Below are 24,174 nucleotides of genomic sequence, written 5' to 3' on the forward strand. Positions count from 1 at the left end.
CAAATAGATCACCTACAGAAACTAATAATAGTATGCCCTATTTACTGCTAAGGATGTATAATTGAAAGAAAGGTTATATTTTGATTGCAATTCTTGCAGCCAAACCGTTTAGTTGAAGAATATTGTAAAACTGAAGAATACCTTATAACTTAAAGAGAGGACATAAATATGTCAGCACTGCAGATAGTGTATTGGGATGTGTACATAACACACTTAACATGAGCACATAACCTGTGAAGCGCTGTTAAATGCTTACAGAACAACTAGAATTCCATTTCTATGATAATGTGTTACATAATGGGGCTATGCAAACTGCTCGTTTAGTGCATATTATTCTTCAAAGCTGTATAGAACCAAAATTAGAATTATTATTACAATTAGAAAATAAAGGAAACATAATGAATACCAATACAGCATGAATTTCCTTGACTTTTATGGGGAAATTAGAAACTGTCGTTATCATCAAAATGTTCACAAACATAGATCAAATGTGATGTATTATCTTGTGCATTATGTTCATGGGACTCCAAATGGGACATCTTCGTATGTTCATATTCTGTAATGAAGCTAAAGCTCTGAGCGTTAGTAACAAGATGGGAACCATTGAGCATATACTGTGCAGTTAACTACAACAATTTTTTTAAGGAATAATATTTTTCTGTGTATGTAAATCATTTCATGAGATTAGGATCATATTAGTGTTTAAACATTCCCATTAATCAATAAACAAACAAAAATGGACATTTTAAGAGCATACTTAGCGGAGATATGTTAATTAAAATCAGATTCAACAGACGAAGATTTCAGTTCCATAACATCCTTAAAACTGGAGTACGCTCGGCTCTGAGGGACGATATGTAGTGTTTCAATGTATTAGCCGAAACATCGACGTCTTTTCCCGCCTGAGCGACGCAGGTAAGTAGCAATTAGTTATTGGAACGTATATTCTTAGGTTGTGATCAGTGTATTAAAGAAATGTGCTTCTTTCTGTTTTGAAATGTGCAGCACTCGAGTTCGTGACAGCATCGCCCACTCACATGCCACTGTGCAGGTCACCAAAAAGAGTCAGACGACACTGGCGAATGAAAGATTTTCACGTTCGTGTTGTGAAGAACATTAATGTCTGTCATTACGCTGGGGTGAAAAGGTGATGGGACAACGATATGCACGTATACAGACGGCAGTAGTATTGCATACACAAGGCCTAAAAGTGCAGTGGATTGCCGGAGCTATAATTCGTACTCTGGAAAGTTCCATTATGATTATGGCTGCACGACAGGAATTAACAGTCTTTCAACCTGAAATAGTATGAGGTGCATTCAAGTTCTAAGGCCTCCAATTTTTTTCTCCGCACTGGAAAGAGATAGAAACATGCGCATTGTTTTAAAATGAGGCCGCATTCATTGTCAATACGTCCCAGAGATGGCAGCACCATACAGCAGATGGAATTTTACCGCCAGCGGCGAGAATGAGAACTGTTTAAAATACTTAAAATGGCGACATTTCCTTACTTGAACAGCGTGCAGTCATTCGTTTTCTGAATTTGCGTGGTGTGAAACCAATTGAAATTCATCAACAGTAGAAGGAGACATGAGGTGATGGAGTTATGGATGTGTCGAAAGTGCGTTCGTGGGTGCGACACTATAACGGAGGCAGAACATCGTGTGACAACAAACCGAAACAACCTCAGGCTCGCACAAGCCGGTCTGACGACATGATCGAGAAAGTGGAGAGAATTGTTTTGGGGGATCGCCGAATGACTGTTGAACAGATCGCCTCCAGAGTTGGCATTTCTGTGGGTTCTTTGTACACAATCCTGCATGACGACCTGAAAATGCGAAAAGTGTCATCCAGGTGGGTGCCACGAATGCTGACAGACGACCACATGGCTGCCAGTGTGGCATGTTGCCAGGCAATGTTGACGATCAACGACATCATAAATGGGACTTTCTTTTCATCCCCAGAACCGCATAAAAACCCTGGGTTCGGTGTGGGGCGGCCGAGTGGCGGGTGGACGGCTGTGGCCTGTTGTGGGGTTGTGAACCACAAAGGGCTACAGCAGGATGAAGCCTCTCCGTCGTTTCTAGGTCCCCGGTTTAATACAATATTGCCTGCTGTACAATTAATGAGCGTTGTGTACTCTACTACTATGCTGTGGTTGCGAAAAAAGCAGATACTTTGAAAGTGATGTACTACCCGTTGGGAAAAATGTTAAGAAAATAATTGGAAAGAGTATTTTTTTCTGCTAAAGACTTTAGTCGACTGTAGATATTCCGACGAGATTTTGTCCCACTGTAACGACCATTTGAAGTCTCTAGTTTTAAAGGTACAGAGAAATCTTGCAATTCTCCTCTGAATAGTATAGCGAGTGTGCACCAAGAAGCCGGCCGCGGTGGTCTAGCGGTTCTAGGCGCTCAGTCCGGAACCGCGCGACTGCTACGGTCGCAGGTTCGAATCCTGCCTCGGGCATGGATGTGTGTGATGTCCTTAGGTTAGTTAGGTTTAAGTAGTTCTAAGTTCTAGGGGACTGATGACCACAGATGTTAAGTCTCATAGTGCTCAGAGCCATTTGAACAATTTTTTTGCACCAAGATAAAAGTTAATTGAAATATAAAAGTTCCAGTCATAAGAAACATCGAGTGAAGGGGGAAGATTGGTACAGGGAAGCTGGTAGTGGTGCTACTGCCGACACTGCGTGCATGTGACATATTATCATAATGAACTCATCCACTGCAACTGAAGAATATTTTACCACAGAATTTTGTAGCGAAACTGCAGTTTCTAACACCTTGACCTTTATGAATTCTTTGACCGACCTTCAACCGGATTCCATAGATGCTGAGGGCAGTAGCACACGAACAGTCGACGTTCCCACGCACCAGCTAATGACAATCTGTCTCTTTGCCGAAGTCGCCTATAGGTACGTCAGTGAGTTTCCCCACTTGCGACCCTTGCCGTATCTACACTGAAGGGCCAAAGCAACCGGTACGCCTGCCTACTATCGTGTAGGCCTCCCAGGAGCACGCAGAAGTGGCGCAACACGACATGGCATGGACTCGACTAATGTCTGAAGTAGTGCTGGAGGGAACTGACACCATGAACCTGCAGCGCTGTCCATAAATCCGTAAGAGTACAAGGGGGTGGAGAGCTCCTCTGAACAGCACGTTCCAAGGCATCGCAGATATGATCAATAATGTTTATGTGTGGGGAGTTGGGTGGGCAGCGGTAGTGTTTAAACTCAAAAGAGTGTTCCTCTAGCCACTGTGCAGCAATTCCGGAAATGTGGAGTATCGCCTTGCCCTGGTGGAATTGCTAAAGTCCGTCGGAATGCACAATGGACATGAATGGATGCAGGTGATCAGACCAGACGCTTATGTGTCACCTGTCAGAGTCGTATCTACAGACACTAGCGGTCCCATATCGCTCCAACTGCACACGCCCCACACCATTACAGAGACTCGACCAGCTTCAACAGTCCCTTGCTGGCATGCAGGGTCCATGGATTCATGAGGTTGTCTCCATAAATGTACATGTCCATCCGCTCAATATAATTTGAAACGAAATTCGTCCTTCCAGGCAACATGTTTGCAGTCATTAACAGTCCAATGTCGGTCTTGATGGGCCCATACGAGGCGAAAAGCTTGGTGTGGTGCAGTCATTAAGGGTACACAAGTGTGCCGCCGGCTCTGAAAATCATATCGATGATGTTTCGTTGGATAGTTCACACGGTGACCCTTATTGGTGGCCGAGCATTGAAATCTGCAGGAATCTGGGGAAGAGTTGCTCTTCTGTCACGCTGAACGATTCTCTTCAGTCGCCATTGATCCCCTTCTTACAGGACGATTTTCCGTCCGCAATGATGTAGGAGATTTGATGTTTTACCGGATTCGTGATATTCACGGTACACTCGTGAATTGGTCGTACGGGAAAATCCCCACTTCAGCGCTACCTCGAAGATGCTGTGTCCCACAGCTCGTGCGCCGACCAAAACAACCCGCTGAAACTCACTTAAATCTTGATAACGCGCCATTGTAGCAGCAGTAACCGATCTAACACCTGCGTGAAACACTTTTGTCATATACAGGCGTTGCCGACCGCAGCGCTGTATTCGGCCTGTTTACGTATCTGTGTATTTGAATACGAATGCCTATACCAGTTTGTTTGGCGCTTCAGTGTAGAAAGATTGCCCATTCTCCTCTACTCCGTTTGTACGCGCTCCTCAGCGAGTCACGTTCTCACAGCGTCTTCTGGTAGCATTGAATCCCGCGCTGGCCGTTGTCGTGATGTTTCGGCTCAGCGGTGTGTTATCCACATGGTATGTTCAGCATAAATCATTTCAATCCACAAATATATTTTTACGATAAGTGTAGTTACGTACAAACTCTCTCAGCTCCCAAATCAACACTAAAAACCAGGTACGGCGAACCTTTTTCTTTTTTTGTGTGTGTGTGGGAACAGTAAACGTGAGTTTCTGGACATCACCCACAAGTATTTTACTTGAACTAACTTGTCATAAAAAGCATGTGGCAGACGTGCGCAGAAAACGAAAGAATAATTTTTTGTCACGTCTGTGTGTTGGCAGCTGGCCGCTCTGAAAACAAGAAGGAAAACGGCTGCGGTCAAGGCGAGAGACGCCGCGCTTCCTGTGGTTTCGCTCAACCGGCGGAGAGACTTCGTGTGCGCTCGTCGCTGTACTGGGACTGTTCTGCGTGCGACGCGCGCTGCGTGTGTCGCCACCTCAGTCAGCCTCGACAGCCGACGACGCGTCCAGCGGGCGTAGCTGCGTCGCCGCTGGCTCTGCTGGCATCAAACGGGGCGTCCGTGCTCGACTGCGTCTGCAGCCACGTCGGCCGCGGTGAGGGAGAGGTGTTTTCCTGCAGCTGTCAGCGCAGGGTAAGTACTTCCTCGTACATCATAGAGTCAAACGGCGCTATACACCGCGTCGTTTCGAACGTGTGAGAGGCAGCTGGGCTTTTGCATACTGCTACGAGGCAAGACTAAACGTCGCCAGCCTCACAGTGAAGGACCATGTTCATTAGGGGGAAACTACACTTAATGTCAACATTTAGGTGAATGGAATTTGTTCTCCATTTTGCGTATCAGAAGATAACACAAAGTTCGATTTGGCAAGGCTTTAAATTAATGATCTTCAGTTGTTTATTGGATTTAAAAAGTTTTCCAGGTGTTTGCGAATAACACGAAGTCAGTCGCTGCGAAATGTGATAGACAGGATGCAGGATCCAACTACTCGCCAGATCCTACATTACCGATGCAAGTTCGTGAAAAGGTTGTGATGTAAGTGCCCTTTATGTATTTCTGTAATTTTTACATAATTATGAACGTTGTAGACATTACAGAAGCGATCAATAGCCTAACAATACGGCCACGGAAAACGGCTATAACTGCTTAAAGCATAACAATACTTCTAGAGAATCTATAATAAACTTCAAATTATTTTTGTCTTTGAGCAAGTGCACTGAATTGGAAGCCTGAGCATACGCAGTGATCTGTTGCCGAAAAGTTACTTATCATGAGTGAAAATGACGCACGCTACACAGAAACTAAAGGCATCTGAGCACCAGCTGAAAAACTGAAAGTAGATTACGCCGATTATTTGCATCAAATGAGCTGTTTTGGAACATTACTAGTTCAAACCATTTTCGTGTTTTTTTTTTTTTTTTTTTTTTTGGGTTACCAGTCTTCTGATTGATTTGATGTAGCCGCCACCAATTTCTTTCCTTGCCAACCACTTCATCTCACAGTAGCATTTACAATCTACATCCCCAATTATTTGCTGGATGTATTCCAATCTCTGTCTTCATCTCCAATTTTTGCCTTCTGCAGTTCCCTGTAGCACCACGGACGTTGTTTTCTGATGTCTTAATAGATGTCCTATGATCCTGTCCCTTCTCCCTGTCAGTTGTTTTCCACATATTCGCCGCGCGGGGTAGCCACGTTTCGCGCGTCTTCCCTTATCGGAGGTTCGAGTGCTCCCTCGGGCATGGCCGTGTGTGTTGTCCTTAGCGTAAGTTAGTTTAAGTTAGATTAAGCAGTATGTAAGCCTAGGGACCGATGACCTCAGTGGTTTGGTTCCACAGGAACTTACCACAAAATTCCCAAAAAAAAGTCCCACATATTCCTTTCTTCTCCGATTCTGCACACAACTTCCCATTCCTTACGTTATCACTCCACCTAATTTTCAACATTCATCTGTAGCACCACATCTCAAACGCTTCGATTCTCTTCTGTCCTGGTTTTCCAAAACACCTTGCTTCACATCCACACAATACTGTGCTCCAAACGTATTCTCAGATATTTCTTCCTCAAATCAAGATCTATATTTGATAGCAGTAGCTTTCTCTTGGCCAGGAATGCTCTTGATGCCGCTGCTACTCAGCTTTTGATGTTCCCGTTGCTCCATCCGTCATTGGTTATTCGATTTACAACACAATTAATATGTTCGTATCACAATGACCAAGACAAGTACACAACTGTGTGCACATAAGAAGTTAATGAGGATCCTCAGTGTTGCTTCCCAGCGTCTGGTTACTGTAACACAGAAACAACCTTCGGCAGCATACTATGATGAGAGACTTGTCGTTGCAGGAAGTGAGAGCCCAGTGAGCTGTTTTGGCAGACAGGGAGACCCACACTCACGTAAGAGGACCTTTCTCCTGGCCCTCTGCGAAGTTTTTTCTAACGGGATGTCCACACATGAGAATGACCAGCTCACCATCTTCATTTCGCCAGTCAAATCACTAGACTACAACTTTCAGAGCCGTTCCACAACGCTCTCTGTTCTCATTCCAGAGGGTACCCAAACCCGCCAACAAATTTCCATTCTGAATGCACCCTTCATCACTATCTGCAATGAGGTTCTCTGGCATCTGCGACTGCCATGTTCACCTATGTCGTCCGTTCGCCCCTTGTCTTCGTCAAGCGCCTTTTCCTACTGTGCAAATATCTGTGTGTCCGTAGCTGGGCAAAACCTGGGCTCGGAAAGCATCCGCCTCACCTAACCTGCCGGGGTGGCCGAGCGGTTCTAGGCGCTACAGTCTGGAACCGCGCGACCGCTACGGCGCAGGTTCGAATCCTGCCTCGGGCATGGATGACTGTTATGTCCTTAGGTTAGTCAGGTTTAAGTAGTTCTAAGTTCTAGGGCACTGATGACCTCAGATGTTAAGTCCAACAGTGCTCAGAGCCATTTTAACCTCACCTAGTCAGAACAGTGGCGCCCAACTGCCCTCCTGCAGCAGCAATTCGAGTCCACTGCCGGAGGTTGCGGACGAGTTTCACCACCTCTCCGCCTCAGCACAGCTCGACGTCCCATCTGGCTAATAGCTTACGACCTATGCCTGTTTCTGTATATGGATAGCTCGTCCAAGTGGTCGTGCTCTGTGCGAACCTATTCAGTGACAGTAGTGAGTACTCGAACCGTCTAACATCTACGACTGTCTCACAGCCGCGCGGGGTAGCCGTGCTGTCTCGGGCGCCTTGCCACGGTTTGCGCGGCTACTCGCGTCGGAGGTTCGAGTCCCCTCTCGGGCCTGAGTGTGTGTGTTGTCCTTACCCTAAGTTAGTTTAAGTTATATTAAGCAATGTGTAAGCCTAGGGACCGATGACCTTAGCAGTTTGGTCCCGCAGGAACTTACCACAAATTTCAAATTACTGTCTCGTATTTGTTGCGTACCATGTTGGAAAGTCGAGGTACTTTGAATACAATGATCGCCTTAATACCAGCGAGATTCTGAAAAATATTGGTCATGAGGAATTCGAGTAGCACTTTTTACACAATGTGTTCTGAGAGCTAACGTTCAAGGCAATCAAGTGGAGGATTTATTAACTCGTGAAGAACATATATCATACAAAATATTATTAAGAGGTGTACTAATACATGTGGTACCACGACTCAAGACGGATAAAGAATCATACAACATGTGCAGAAGTAACCGAAGGGAAGTGCGCTGTAACCATTACAGACCATATTGTATGTTAATTGCCTACTATACAATGCTAATAATAATCGCAGAAATTTCTCAGGTGGCGAAATTGTACCTTGAAAAGCTCCACATATACCCACTCACAAATTTACATGATTTCGAACTCATACAGACATTGGCAGCTTTCTTTAAAGGTTCATAAATACGAAACTTTGCACCCCACCTATTGGAATCAGTGAAATTGTACAAACAGTTTGTGGAGACAGGAAATGGAAGAATCAGATACGGTCAATCGTAGTTAAAGCAGGTGGTAGACGACAGGTTATCAGTAGGACACTAGCGAAATTCAGTCATTCTGGCTTCCAAAATGCTCGTGGGGCCCATTCTAGAATATTACTGTGGGCACCACAGCAGACAGCACGACGAGAGGATTTTGGGAGTGTACAGAGAGATACGAAGGGTGTCAGGCTTGTCTGTGTTTTGCGAAAGTGTCACAGGAGTGCTGTAAAGCCTAAAGTGGTTGGGGCTTGGAGATAGGTGTCAGCTTTTTCAACAACGAATATTAAGTATGGAATCTGGGACTATACTACAGCCACCCACGCATTGCTGTGCTTGGGACCATGAAGACAGGATTAGATAAATTACTATGCACACAGAGTAATTTGAGGTGACACTCTTTCCGAGAACCTGATGCAAATGATTCTACAATATAAAGTACCTAGTACCAAGAACGTCACAGTGGTTGCTAAATTATGAATGCAGAGACACACTTCTGGCCATTACAACTGTTTTATGAATGTGTGATGTCTGAAGCAACAGACATCATGCAAAATCCGCAGTTGTGATGAATATTATGTAAAATGAAGGTGGAGTCGGGTGAAAGGGAATGCAAGAACAGACAACAGGGATCCAGATAACTGATTTGTCGCGACGGGCTATGAATCCACGACCTTGGGTGCAGACGCACATCTGCGTTAGATCTCTAGAGAGAATCTAAAATCAGTGAGTGTGGAGGACATGTGTGAGACTGCAAGTAGGTTGCGCCTGGGTCGCCCGGGAAGCACGCCAGGGATAGTCCGCGCGTTTGCGACAAACGATCTGCCTGGGTGGCGCAGTGGTTAATGCAACCGTCTAGTAAGCAGAAGATCCCTGGTTCGAGTCCTTGTTCGCCTGGTCCGACACACGATTTGACTCTTCGCCGCTCATTCCGTATAAAGTCCAGATGCAGCTGATGTTATTAGTTTCTTTCCCTTCCTTTCCTTTCTCCCACCTGCACCTTCAATTTACGTAACATTACCACTGTAACACAAGCCCAGACACGATGGACAACATGAGGCCTTGAATTATTTGCTTGAAAGATAATGTTAACAAGCTCTTAAAAACAGTGGGCAGCCACCGAACTAGACAAATCGGAAATATGGGCGGCTGCTGTCCACCTTACCGACTATGGGCTACGTACAAAATAGCACCCCATACAATGCTGCCAGCTGCTGCCTATGTATGGGAACGACAAATGTTGCGTGGCCACCTATGCTTTCCTTGGAGCCTCAACACATGGACACATCCATCGCGATGCTGCAATGAGAATGGCGACTATCCTGAATAGACGATAGTGTGAGATGCCCTGTTTTCGGGTATCTAAGAAAATCTAAGGATATGGTTGGTTAAAAATCAGCTGAAATTTTCCAAAAAATACGGATTTATGTCCGACATAACATATTTTGGTTATATACATCCGTTTATAACAAAACTCAGCAGATTAGATTTAATAATTTATATCAAAGAAGTTTTTCATTTGGGAGTGTGTACTAAAAGGATGAGCAATTTCAAATTCTCTGTCTCTTAATTTCATAAGGAAAATTCTAAATTCCAAACCTATAGAAATGTCGTTTTATTACAAAAAGTACAAAAAGTAATATTGAGATATTCCAGTCCGATTACAATAATGATACTCTTATAACTACATTTATAGTTTCCACATTTGTACATCTTCCATCCAGGTTTCTGAGTCCCAGTACACAGCTCATGTACCCAACGGAAACATTCTAAACATCTTACCCAATCTTCCCCTGATTTATCTTTATGGTATGAGACAGAATAATAGAGGCAGTCCTCATGTGCGCTGTCTTTGTCGTCTGTCAAGAGGAGGGAAACAGAATCCTTAGCAAATGATAACTCATATGTCCATTTTATTTCCTCCCCCCCCCCCCCCCCAACTCATTATAGGCACCATTGTATTGTTCTGGCTGACCTTTTGGGTGCTTTAGTGTTTTTACCTTTTAGAATATTGTCCTACTTCTTCTAAAATTGCTGTGTTGCATTTTAGCTTGTCTTGAGTTGACGACTCTTCCTAAAGCACATTTGAAACGTCCCCTTTGAACAATTGTACAAGACTGTGCTTAAAGTGACAAATATTTTTTAGCGCAACGCAATCTGACTTTCAATAATCCCTACAAAAGAATGGCCCTGACTAACATTAAACTATACCTTTCAGAAATCACTTACCTCACAAAAATCTTCATTACTCGAACTACTGCAATACAGCGAGCGCCACTACTGCCAGCTAAATAAAAGATTCAAACTACGGAAGGCACTAACTACTGATAGGGATAGTTAGAAAATGAAAGATATTAATAGAGAACAAACAATGTATTTACCTTAACAGTCATAATATATGTAGCAGTTCATGACAAATTACAAAACTCCGCCATCTCTCTCCCCACATCCACCACTGCTGGCGGCTCACCTCCAACTGCCCAACGCTACGCGCTGTTCACATCCAGCTGCCGCTGCTCAACACTACAATGGCAGACAACAATGCAAACCAGCCACAGACTGCACACAGCACAGCCAGTGATTCTCACACAGAGCGCTATGTAACGTTGCCAATAAGAAAACATAAACAGCCTACTTACACATTTTCCGTCTACCCTAGAGCCCAGTTTCTCTTCCGAGTTTCCTGACTTTACGTAATCTAAAAGCGTAAATTTTGCCACCTGAAACACTTTCGACGCTTTTAAGAAACCCAATTCATTGCCTTCCTCCTGAAAAGAAATAAAAAGCGAAATCTAGAAAGAGGCACATTTGTCAGATGGTCGAAATTGTCACCCTAACAGTATCCGAAATTAGGCACCTTTACCTCTAGACAAACATGGTTGACCTATCGAAAAATGTAATGAATTACTGCATTCAAAAGCTACTCACAGGTTTCGATAATATATCACCAATAAATAAGACTAAAAAATCAACTTACCATCCGATTGCGTTGCTTACATTAAAAAACTAAACTAAACTCTGCCCGAATAGACCATGAAGACCCAACGGTACCGACCGGCCGCCGTGTCATCCTGAGCCCACAGGCATCACTGGATGTGGATATGGAGGGGCATGTGGTCAGCACACCGCTCTCCCAGCCGTATATCAGTTTACAAGACTGTAGCCGCTACTTCTCGATCAAGTAGCTCCTTTAGTTTGCCTCACCAGGGCTTAGTCTGCCTGGCTTGTCAACAGCACTTGGCAGATCAGATGGTCACCCATCCAAATGCTAGCCCAGCCAGACGGCACTTAACTTCGATGATCTGATGGGAACCGGTGTTACCACCACGGCAATGCTGTTGGCTGTTTCTTACACTGTGTCTACAAAATATTACATTCAAATGTAAGATATTAAGAAAAAAAATCAGCTATAAGCACAGAACGTGGCTGATATGCTTGGCAGTTAGCAGGGTAGTAAAATGGTGGCAGTGTATGGATTTCATCTGGTTTCCGCTTTGAGAGCACTGTCCAAAGAGAAAATAGCCAATCACCTGGTATTGGGCCACCATCAGAAAACAGGGCACCCTACCCTATGGTGTTACCCCAGTGTACAGCTTCGTCATTGAACTCACCAGCGTCATCGCACCTCTCATTGCGTCCACGTCCAGGTGAGTCGCCACCATGGTCACAGTGGTGATAGCCAGCTGAAGCGCTGATGTACTGCTCGTGGAAGCATGTAGTGCACTTCATGCCTTGTTGATGTTTGTCCATTGCCCCTCTCGTGTTGTTGCAGTTTCAATGGATGGTGTTGTTGATGTGGAGGCAGGTAATTAAAGCCCTGTCTGAGCAGGGTGCAGCCCTCAAGATGACCGGAAAACGTTTTACAGGAAGTCACTGGATGTTGCAACTGTGCAGGACCTCGACACGCCTAGCATCGCGGTGCCGGTTGTGGCGCGCCTGGCACAGAGTAGCTGGTGTCACGGACCACCGTCGCCTGCAGAGGGAGACCAGCAGCCCAGAGACGAGGAGGGGCGCGGCGGCGCCCTGGTGGCTGTTCGCGGCATCATCTGGACCTCTGGCAGTGGACTCAGCGGTGGCCTCGCGTGCCTTGTCGCTGCCGACTGCACCAACCCCTGCTCCGTGCGCGGTACGTACACCACTGAAGGCTGCAACCACTGATTATGCATCTGATTCTCCTCTCCACTTGTTACATTCGTTCTGTCTGCTGCCACTTGACATGTTTGCTTAGACTAAGCATAAGTGACAACACATCGGCCAGCCACTAGGAGACAGCAGGCTATGACGGCGTAAACACCGTATCTAGCTTCGTAAATGTCCTCCATTAACCAGGAGCAGAGTAAGATTGTTCAGGTATAACCCAGCTGAAGCCACACACTAATGATCAGATCCTGCAGGGCCAGCAGTCTTCGGAGATGTTGATTGCTATGTTTCAGCCGCTGTTCCAAATACACTGCCGGAGGAAAACTGTACACTATCGTGAAGGGCTGTGTAAGAGTGTTCCTGGAGCCACTCTGCGGCAATTCCAGAAGTGTGGGGTGTCGCATTGTCCTGCTGGAATTGCCGAAATCCGTCTGAATGCACAATGGACATGAATGGATGCAGGTGATCAGACAGGATCACCAGTGAGGGCCTTATATAGACGTATCAGTGGTCCCATATAACTGCACATGCCCCACACCGTTACAGAGCCGCCAGCAGCTAGAACCGTCCCCTGTCGACATGCAGGGTCCATGGATTCATGAGGTTGTCTCCATGCCCGTACACGTCCATCCACTCGATACAATTTTGAACGAGACTCGTCGACCAGGTAACATGTTTTCAGTCATCAACAATCCAATGTCCGTGTTGACGGCCCAATCGAGGCATAAAGCTTTGTGTCGTGGGTACACGAGTGGACCTTCCGTTCTGGAAGCCCATAACTATGATGTTTTGCTGACTGGTTCGCACGCTGGTACTTGTTGATGGCCTAGCGATGAAATCTGCAGCAATTTGCAGAAACGTTGCATTTCCCGCACATTGAATGAGTCTCTTCAGTCATCGTTGGTCCCGTTCTTCCAGGATGTTTTTCCGGCTGCAGCGATCTCGGAGAGCTGATGTTTTAACAGATTCCCGATATTCACGGTACACTCGTGAAATGGTCGTACGACAAAATCCGCACTAGATGACTACCACAGAGATGCTGTGTCCCATCGCTCGTGCGCCTGTAAAACGACGTTCAAACTCACTTAAATGTTGATAACCTGCCATTGTAGCAGTAGTAACCGGTCTAACAACTGCGTCAGATACTTGTTGCGTTATACAAGCGTTGCGACCGCAGCGCCGTATTCTGCCTGTTTACATACCACAGTATTTGAATGCGCATGCCCATACCAGCTTCTTTGGTGCTTCTGTAACTTGAATACTGAAGAGTTTTAGTCATTCATTTCTCTCAGAGATTGGCGAAAAAGTGGCGCTGATAATGTCTGTGCAGCTTCTGTTTTCACTCTATAGGCATAACGGTGCTGAGTGTCTAGGTAAACAGTTTCTGAAAGTTTCGTTCTGTGGTACAACCACGCCCCGACGACGAATAAGTACTCCTGGTTAATAGCTTCAGCCATATGTACAGGGTAGCGTTGTATGCCTGCAAGAAAGAACATACATTTATAGACAGACTGCCACACATGTAGACCTCAAAGCACCGGCGCAGAGTCGCAAGTTTCAACACTCGTCTGCGGAACATCACCCTTAGTTTAGGTCTCCGAGCTTCTGTACAGTACAGACGCACGTCAAGTGTGACGCGTTGTGTGAGCGGCGGTGGCCGACCGAACATCATCTAGGGAATAAATAGGGGACGCGATGTACCTGGTGTCATCAGGGACCACAGAGACCTGCCAGCTTGCATCAGCATTAATGTCACATGTGCCTCTAGCCAGGCTACTGGAGACACCATGACACTACTAGAGGTGGCTACTCTGGTGCTGTGAAATTGAACAAAGAGTGGAATGGCGCTCCTGTCTTCAGTGATGAGAGTAGGTTCTGTCTATACGTGAGTGACGTACATATACGTCTATGGAAAAGACCTGATAAGCTGGCTATTCCAGACTGCATTCCCCCATAACACACTTGTGCCATTCTTCAGGGTTCATGGTGTGTGGTGGGAGGCATCAATTACAGTCCCCAGTCACATTTGGTGTTTCTGCAGAGTAAATTAACCAGGGCCCACAACATTCCACAGGTTATTATTCAGGTGAGGCTCCCAGCTTTTCGACGGGAAGTTGATGTGCCTCTTCAGCAGGATGATGCACATCCACATATGGCTGCTGTGGCCCAACGTTCTCTTCATGATGTTCAACAACTGCCCTGGCCAGCAAGATCACCAGATGTCTTGTCAACAGAATATGCACCGGACGTAAGTGAAAACTTACTCGTTTTGCAGGGCCTGCATGAACTGTTGCCGAATTGCAACATGTGAAAGATGTTTGGAACACGATACTGGAGAACGAAGAATAGAGCGGTGTTCCTTTGGACATGTATGCATACCAGATGGAACACAGGCACTGGAATGTAGTAATTATCCTCCGATATTAACCAGCGTCTTTCAATTAAAATTTTCCCTCCGTAAAAGAATTACAAAATGATTGTACAGCAACAGGTTATGATGCAGGGACAACTATGTGTGGAAGTTTGGCTCTGGCCTTGAGGCGTGCACGGATAGCCAAAGGGGTTGAGGCGACCACTCGCGTACATCAGGAAATCCTGGTTCGAGTTCCAGTGTGGCTCAAATTTTCACTGTTGTCATTCCCGTATACATTTGACGCTTTTTCGTATTCGCAACTGCGAAGAATAAGCTTGATGTATGTCTGGGAAACTCTGTCATTGGATGCTATTAGGCACATTTATGATAGTCTGCGTTCAAGATTTCGCGCCTGCGTTGTTGCCAGAGGGGGGGGGGGGGGAGAGAAGGGACGACGACACTGTCTATTCATGTGATTGTGACTGTGATTCTGGCAAATGTGTTTCGCTTCTTATCCCATAGTCAAGTGATAGTGTTATGGTAGTCTAAGATAACAAACCTGTTTTCAGTTAAATAAATACACTCCTGGAAATGGAAAAAAGAACACATTGACACCGGTGTGTCAGACCCACCATACTTGCTCCGGACACTGCGAGAGGGCTGTACAAGCAATGATCACACGCACGGCACAGCGGACACACCAGGAACCGCGGTGTTGGCCGTCGAATGGCGCTAGCTGCGCAGCATTTGTGCACCGCCGCCGTCAGTGTCAGCCAGTTTGCCGTGGCATACGGAGCTCCATCGCAGTCTTTAACACTGGTAGCATGCCGCGACAGCGTGGACGTGAACCGTATGTGCAGTTGACGGACTTTGAGCGAGGGCGTATAGTGGGCATGCGGGAGGCCGGGTGGACGTACCGCCGAATTGCTCAACACGTGGGGCGTGAGGTCTCCACAGTACATCGATTGTCGCCAGTGGTCGGCGGAAGGTGCACGTGCCCGTCGACCTGGGACCGGACCGCAGCGACGCACGGATGCACGCCAGCAAATTAGGGACACTGTTGCTCCTGGGGTATCGGCGAGGACCATTCGCAACCGTCTCCATGAAGCTGGGCTACGGTCCCGCACACCGTTAGGCCGTCTTACGCTCACGCCCCAACATCGTGCAGCCCGCCTCCAGTGGTGTCGCGACAGGCGTGAATGGAGGGACGAATGGAGACGTGTCGTCTTCAGCGATGAGAGTCGCTTCTGCCTTGGTGCCAATGATGGTCGTATGCGTGTTTGGCGCCGTGCAGGTGAGCGCCACAATCAGGGCTGCATACGACCGAGGCACACAGGGCCAACACCCGGCATCATGGTGTGGGGAGCGATCTCCTACACTGGCCGTACACCACTGGTGATCGTCGAGGGGACACTGAATAGTGCACGGTACATCCAAAACGTCATCGAACCCATCGTTCTACCGTTCCTAGACCGGCAAGGGAACTTGCTGTTCCAACAGGACAATGCACGTCCGCATGTATCCCGTGCCACCCAACGTGCTCTAGAAGGTGTAAGTCAACTACCCTGGCCAGCAAGATCTCTGGATCTATCCCCCATTGAGCATGTTTGGGACTGGATGAAGCGTCGTCTCACGCGGTCTGCACGTCCAGCACGAACGCTGGTCCAACTGAGGCGCCAGGTGGAAATGGCATGGCAAGCCGTTCCACAGGACTACATCCAGCATCTCTACGATCGTCTCCATGGGAGAATAGCAGCCTGCATTGCTGCGAAAGGTGGATATACACTGTACTAGTGCCGACATTGTGCATGCTCTGTTGCCTGTGTCTATGTGCCTGTGGTTCTGTCAGTGTGATCATGTGATGTATCTGACCCCAGAAATGTGTCAATAAAGTTTCCCCTTCCTGGGACAATGAATTCACGGTGTTCTTATTTCAATTTCCAGGAGTGTATAAGCTGAAGAACATCAGGTGCTTCCCTTACGATATTACTGTCACGTTCTGTCAGTCACTGAGGACGAGTTCAGATACTTTATTTTCTTCCAGTCGGACTTAAGTCTTAATAACAATCAGTTGTATTATACATCACAATATGTCCATAACGTGCTAAGGGAAGATATAGAATACTGAAATCTGGAACTGTGAGCCTCTGAAGTGTAAGTACAATTCAGAATTGAGATAAAGAAAGAAGTAGATGAGCTTTCCTGGTTGGACAGCAAACTAACTGATTATGGCCGAAGCAGAAAGGATATAAAATGCGGACTGCATGTAGCTTCAAAAGCATTTCTGAAAAAGAGCAATTTACTGACATCTAATACAAATCTAATTTCCCGAGTGTAGACTCGTACAGAAGTGAAATGTGGGCGGTAAGCACTTTCGACAAGAAGATAATAGAAGTGTATGAAATGTGGGTTACAAAAGAATGTTGAAGGTTACATGGGTAGATCGATTAACTGATGAAGAGGTACTGAATCAAACAGGGTGACGATGATCTCAGCTTTGTGGGGCACTCAACTGCATGGTCATGAGCCCCGATGCAAAGTCCCAATTTTTTACACACTCCAATCTAGCCACTGTCATGATTGATGATGATGATGAAATGATGAGGAAAACACAAACACCCAGTCCTCCAGGTAAATAAAATCCCCATCCCACCTGCGAATCGTACCCAGGACCCCATAATGCAGAGGCAGCAACGCTAGCCACTAGACCGCGAGCTGCAGGCGAAAAAAACTGCGAAGAATTTATAGTACAGTTTTACTAAAAGAAGGGTATGGCTGATAGTACGCATTCTGAGGAATCAAGCCATCGTCTTTTTGGTAGGGGGGCAAGTGTGTGGGGTAAAAAAAATGTAGACGGATACAAATGCTTGAATACAGTCGGCAGGTTCAGACAGATGTATGCTGCAATAATTTTTCTGGATGAAGAGATTTGCACAGGACAGAGTCGCTTGAAGAGCTGCATCAAACCAGTCTTCGGACCGAAGACCACTAAAACAACTCTGCAGCTCGTGGTCCTGTGGTTTGCGTTGCTGCCTCCTGGTCACGGCGTTCCAGGTTTGATTCCCGACCGGGTCGGTGATTTTCTCTGACTGGGGTCTGGGTGTTTGTGTTGTCCTCATCATTTCATCATCATTCAGGAAAATGGCGAGACTGGACAGCGCAAAAATTGGAAATTCGCGAGGGCTCTGATAACCACGTCATTGAGGGCCCCGCAAACCGGAATCTTCATCATCATCACAAAAACAAATAGCAATGGAAACTGCAATAATGACAGCAATAAAATTGTTTCACATTAACTGTGCCAGTAACGGGACAAACGAAAATCTGAAACTTGCTGACACACCAGAACTGTGTGTCAGACTGCGGCTCAGATGCAGCCCCCGTTCTTCCACTACGTTTACCGACTGGAATACCGAGGCAGGAGCGTCGCCTCGCACTCACAGCTTCAGTCCTGACACCGCCTCCCTTCCGGAACTCACACTGGAAATGGTAGTCACGTTCCCAGCATAGCACTGGAACTGTTGGCAAAACAGGGAAACATCCACGTCCAGCAGAGGGATCGGTTATCTGCTTTCCATAAACAGTTTTCGAGCCTTTGCATGCATTCGCTGACTTACACTACGTGCTGAATTATGAAATGTGTAGAGTCTTGTACCTCAAGGAAGCAAGGGAGCGGACGTTGTTATGAGTGGCCAGTATCCTCTTTCTACAACACAAATGCGCACGTGAAGTAATATCATTCTTTATTTACATAAACTGAATACTTAACTTTAATAGAGTCCATGTCTTGTGATGCAAGCTCTTCAGTAATAGTCCTCATGAAGACAATAATGGTAATCTTGTTTTGTTTAATTCTCTAATATTACCTGTGAGTATTTCATTGCACGTCAGTAGCTTTTATTCAACTAGTTTTGTTGTTTCTGCAAGTGGTGCTGAGGTGTAAAAGTTCTCCATATCAAAAGAAATGAGTGAAGCTGTGTGTTGAATGTGCAAGTTTTTCAGTTGTGTTTGAAATTAATTTTTGTTGTTGATCATTTCATAATGTTGTATCTAGACTGTGTTACGTGTTTTTCCACATGGTATGATGGTGCATTTATGAAATTTATGACTAGCCTCACAGGAATATTTGGTTTCTGAAGCTCGGGTTGATTTTTGGGTGCAGATGTTTTTGGGTTCTTTTATGTGAGGTGTTGTTTCTGTCTAACAGTGAGTATATGTCTGATGCCCTTGAGGTTGGTTTTGTGTGTGTGAAAATGTGCCTCTGGACCAGATTTCTGTTTTGTGATGATTGAGTAAATGATTTCTTCTGTTTTTCTATGTATTGTTCCATACTAATAAGTACTGTGGTGTTTCCTTTATCAGCTCTATTGATTATGATGTTGCTGGAGTGTAGGTATTTTTTTTGGTAGTATCGTTTTCTAGTTCAGGTTTCCTGTTATGATTTTTATCTGACATGGTGATCATGTTGTTTCTTTCATCTTTACCAGTTCACGTGTTAGTGCTACATTTAGTGCTACTTTGTCCTTTCTCTTCCTCTGTCTGACTGCTTTCTGTGTCTACAATCACAATTTTTATGTAGTGTTTGTCTGTCATGGTAATAGTGTTGTGCTCATGAACTTTTCCTGGTATCTGTGCTTCTTCCTCTTTTAATTCCGTATTTGTGGCATTTAGTAGTTTAGGGTGGAATGTGTGAAGATGTATCTGTCGCACTTTGTGTATGTATCTTACAGTTTGTGTTTACTAGCGATTATTTTACTTTTGTATGTGATTTTGTTCCATTTGTATTTCAGTGTTTTTGCTGTCAAGTGTTTAATTTCCTGTGGCATGCTAATCATCACTTTAAGACTGTCAATAAATGCAAATAAGCGGCAAACTACATCACGTGACATTCTATTAGGCATGAATATCTTGCTATAAAGCGATTTGATTTTTAATTTTAATCGAGTTTGTCAAGTAAAAGATTTTGTTCTTTCTGCCACCAATAAGTTTTTTCTGACGTTTACATTTACATAAGGTGGAATTAGAGCATTTATTTTGGCTTTTTTAAGTTGAATATGAAGTCGTGGATGCTCTTGTATAGTCTGAGACGAACATTCCTGCAATTATCGTATAACCAGATGGAACACATTAGACGTGGCTATATCGTCATTTTTTGGTTTTCAGTCGTTCCTTTATTGATTCTGTATTGTTGAGCATGCAGCTAAGTTAATGGCTGTTTGTACTGGACAATACGTATTTCGCTCTTTTTTCTTTGTGAAGCATTCTAAGTGGCTGTAATACATGCTTGCTTTTCTTACAATGATTTTGCTACATAATAATTACCAATTTTTCACTAATTAAGGTTTTTCTTCTTCTTCTCTTTATATTAGGTGAGAAACCACTCTTTGTAGCACATGTTTGGAGAAGTTAAATTATGTTTTCTTTCTACTTATCAATTGAAGTCTCATTACTGCCTGTGTGCCACTGTGAAGCTACAATTGTGTGGTCTACATACCCAGGATGTCAATGCTTTTAGAACCCATTTAGACTTAACACCTTACTTCCTGATTACTGTGTGTGCTATTCACAAGTGTTATTCCGTGTTGTTGTTCACTCATCTTTTGTTGAGTTGTATTGTCTGTTTTTAGCTTAATATTCTTTCGTTTCATGCGTGTGTTTTTCATTATTCTCTGGTTTTCATTATTTTAGTGGTTAACATGATGGACTGTTGATAACAAATTTCATAAGTGAATGCCTGTACAATGAGCTAGCGATGGATTAAAGAGATACCTGCAAGATGTATTGGTGTGAACCCAACACCTCGTTCTAATAACTTTCTTTTGGGAAACTTCAGTTTCGATTTACCCAAGAATATTATCCCATAAGGCATCATTGAAAGAAAAAAAATGCAAATTAAATTGACTTACTGACTGTTATATCACAAAAGTTGGAAGCTGTTCTGATGTCAAAAATAGCTAGTTGTAATAGTTTTAGCAGGAGTACTATAAGGTTTTCCCAGTTCGAGTATTCATCAAAATGCACACCTAAGAACTAATGAAATATTAAATGCTCTTAGTAACCGGAAGTGACCCCATGTGACTTTTTGTGATCTCTCAAAGGCTTTTGATTGTGTAAATCATGGAACACTTCTAGATAAGCTCAAGTACTGTGGTATAAATGGGATTGCACTGAAATTGTTTAAATTATACCTAACTGGAAGAGTGCAGAAAGTCGAAATAAGCAGTTCACATAATATGCAAAAACTGGTGATTTCTCAAACTGGAGAACAGTCAAGAATGGGGTGCCACAAGGTTCGGCCTTGGGTCCTCAGCTGTTCTTAATATATATTAATGACGTGCAATTCTATATTCATGAAGATGCAAAGCTGGTACTTTTTGCTGATGATACAAGTATAGCTATCACAACCAACAGGCAAGAATTAATTGGTGAAATTGTAAATGATGTTTTTCAGAAAATCATTAAGTGGTTCTCTGCAAATGGGCTCTCATTAAACTTTGACAAAACACAGCATATACAGTTCAACATAGTAAATGGAATGGCACCATTAATAAATATAGACTTTGATCAGAAATCGGTAGCTAAGGTAGAATATTCCAAATTTCTAGGTGCATCCATTGATGAGGGGTTGAATTGGAAAAAATACACTGAAGATCTGCTGAAACATTTGAGTTCAGCTACTTATGCTATTAGGGTCATTGCAAATTTTGGCGATAGACATCTCAGTAAATTAGCTTACCACACCCACACCTTTTGTCATTCTCTGCTTTCGTATGGCATCATATTCTGGGGTAACTCATCATTGAGTAAAAGAGTGTTCATTGCACAAAAGCGTGTAATCAGAATAATTGCTGGACCTCATCCAAGATCATCCTGCAAACACTTATTTAAAGAGCTAGAGATCTTCACTGTACCAACACTATATATATATATATATATATATATATATATATATATATATATATATATATATATTCACTTATGAAATTTGTTATTAACAGCCCAAACGAATACAAAAGTAATAGCAGTGTACATGGCTACAACACTAGAAGAAAGGATGATCTTCACTACTCAAGGTTAAATCTAACTTTGGCTCAGAAAGGGGTAATTATGCTGCCACAAAAGTCTTTGGCTATTTACCTAATAGCATCAAAAGTCTGACATATAGTATTTAAAAGGAAATTAGAAGAATTTCTTAATGGCAACTTCTTCTACTCATTAGATGAATTTTAGGATATAGTAGGTGAGTAATTTCCCCAACACCCACAAAAACATTAAAAATATTAAGTGTCATGTAATATTTAGTGTAATGTAATATCTTGTATAGACACCTGTTATTAACCTGGCACGTTCCACATCAGTACCAAGTTTTGTATTCATGATCTATGGAACAAGTACAAATCTAATCTAATCTAATCTAATATAGATGAGCTTTTAATGGTGTTTTCTGAGAATTGTTTGGTGATTCTCTGAAGATGACCTCACCACAAATTTTGAGAATCCATGCTACATTTATTTCTGTAAAACAAACAGAGCCACACAAACAGCTGATGTAGCACATGAACAGGAGTCAGTAAACAGTGCAGAATGCTGCAGTTCTTTGAGTGTAGATACTGACGAAAATTAGAAGTGGAGGAAGTTGCTGCTCAAGAAACTGAGTTGAGCTTCATTTACTCTTCGTATAATTATGGTTTTGGAAACAAACGAATCAAACTCTTGAAAAATTTTACACATTTTCACTAAAAAAAATTCTTACAGAATAATTGTCTGGGGTAGCTTATCACTTAGAAAGAAAATATTACACAAAAGCGAGGAGTAAGATCGGCGCAGATAGTCACGCAAGGTAACACGCCGTTTCTGGGATTTGGGGAGCTGAGCCTGACACCAGAGAGAATCCGCCCGCGCGTTAACGATTTAGGCTGGAAGGCTGGCGAGCTGACCGGACTGGGCATGGGTTTTAGGTGGTTTCCCACGTCCCGCTAGGTTCGATACGTAGGAACTGTACAAGTCAGGTAAATTATTCGATCATCTGACATCTGGCTAAGTGAATTCCAGGCTGGATACCACGTTACATGCTACATAGACATTTAGTACACGTTTTCACAGTTCCACATAGGATTTACTCTACAGATAGACAGATGGTGTACACTAATTCCGTATTGTTGACTGTAAATGTGTAGTCTTCTTGAACCCACAGTCTAACCACCTGTTTGCACGCTTGTGCAGTGGCTCTATACCCGGAGCTAAAGTGGTTAGAGCCCCAGTGGTGGAAAAAATTACCACTGCCAGTATTTGGCCGTCAAGGGGAGGAGAGGTGGTGACGTAATGTTCCTGGTCACCAGACTTGGCGCCAGCGTCCTGGTTTAACTGCCAGGTCTCTCTGCAGTGCCTGACGATGTGAGGGCGTGCGACACTGTCGATGGTGATCCGACTGTCGGATGGGGACGTTAAGCTCTGCGGCCCACATGGTGCTATTCGGAAGTAGTCGGTTATGTGCCGGGAATGGCTCCCTTATTTCACCATCATCATAATCATCATAGTCATATTGATCATCACACAATACAAGCATTACGCTACACTACACTACACACACACACACACACACACACACACACACAGGATGTATATGTAGTATTACACCAAGTTGATTTAATGGAGCGTGTTCGAAATAAACAAACAAAGACCAACACAGCATAAGCGAGCAGTAAGGATAATGTGTGGTGGTCACCCATGATCGTCATGTAGGTGTGTCGTTTTCAAGGGGTTAGGCATCTTATTTGCACTATGACGACACATATATTCGCTAATGGAATTTGTTATAAATAATGCATCACATTTTCAGAAGAAGTGTGACTTCCATACTTTCACCACGGAGATATCGACAGTAGGTTCTCCATATTTCCCCAGCACCATCGCTGTTTTCTTTCAGGCTGCGGCCGACGTGCCTGCAGACGCAATCCAGCACGGAGGCCCCGTTTGATGCAAGCAGAGCCAGCGGCGACGCAGCTACGCCCGCTGGACGCGTCGTCGGCTGTCGAAGCTGACTGAGGTGGCGAACACACGCAGTGCGCGTCGCACGGAGAACAGTCCCAGTACAGGGACGAGCGAAGCGGAAGTCTTTCCGCAGGATGAATAAACCACCGGATCTCAGCCTCATTCATTTTTCCTTTCAGAATGACCTGCTGCCAACACACAGTCGTAACAGAAAATTATTCTTTAGTTTTATGTGTACTTACTTATACTCTACGCTTTCAGAACGACAACGACTTCAACTAAAAGTTTTGTGGACCATGTCCAGAAATTATGGTTTACTATTCCGATACCAAAATCGTGAGGCCAGCCCTTCCTTCGCATGAGCCGAAGGATTAGGACCACTGCCCAGCGCGAGACAGAATGCCAGGAGGAGGGTTCAAATGGCTCTGAGCACCATGGGACTTAACAGCTGTGGTCATCAGTCCCCTAGAACTC

The 24,174-nt window shown here is 44.4% G+C and overlaps 1 protein-coding gene across 1 annotated transcript; it reads left to right on the forward strand.

Annotated features, from left to right (window-relative positions):
• Nucleotides 1-4,521: 4,521 nt before the first annotated feature.
• Nucleotides 4,522-23,762, forward strand: LOC126212641 (uncharacterized). Its single transcript, XM_049940067.1, has 3 exons — nt 4,522-4,893; nt 12,111-12,342; nt 23,636-23,762. Exons 1-3 carry the CDS (start codon nt 4,522-4,524, stop codon nt 23,752-23,754), a joined length of 723 nt encoding a protein of 240 aa, XP_049796024.1. The 3' UTR covers nt 23,755-23,762.
• Nucleotides 23,763-24,174: the final 412 nt, after the last annotated feature.

Source organism: Schistocerca nitens, chromosome 11 (assembly GCF_023898315.1).
Source record: "Schistocerca nitens isolate TAMUIC-IGC-003100 chromosome 11, iqSchNite1.1, whole genome shotgun sequence".
Classification (NCBI taxonomy): Eukaryota; Metazoa; Arthropoda; class Insecta; order Orthoptera; family Acrididae; genus Schistocerca; species Schistocerca nitens.

Excerpts from the sequence above, each read along its gene's own strand:
- LOC126212641 (XM_049940067.1), top strand. The coding sequence starts at position 4,522 with ATGTGGCAGACGTGCGCAGAAAACGAAAGAATAATTTTTTGTCACGTC. Across the intron at positions 4,894-12,110 it reads CCTGCAGCTGTCAGCGCAGG|GACCTCGACACGCCTAGCAT; the intron begins GTAAGTACTTCC and ends GCAACTGTGCAG. Across the intron at positions 12,343-23,635 it reads CAACCCCTGCTCCGTGCGCG|GCTGCGGCCGACGTGCCTGC; the intron begins GTACGTACACCA and ends GTTTTCTTTCAG.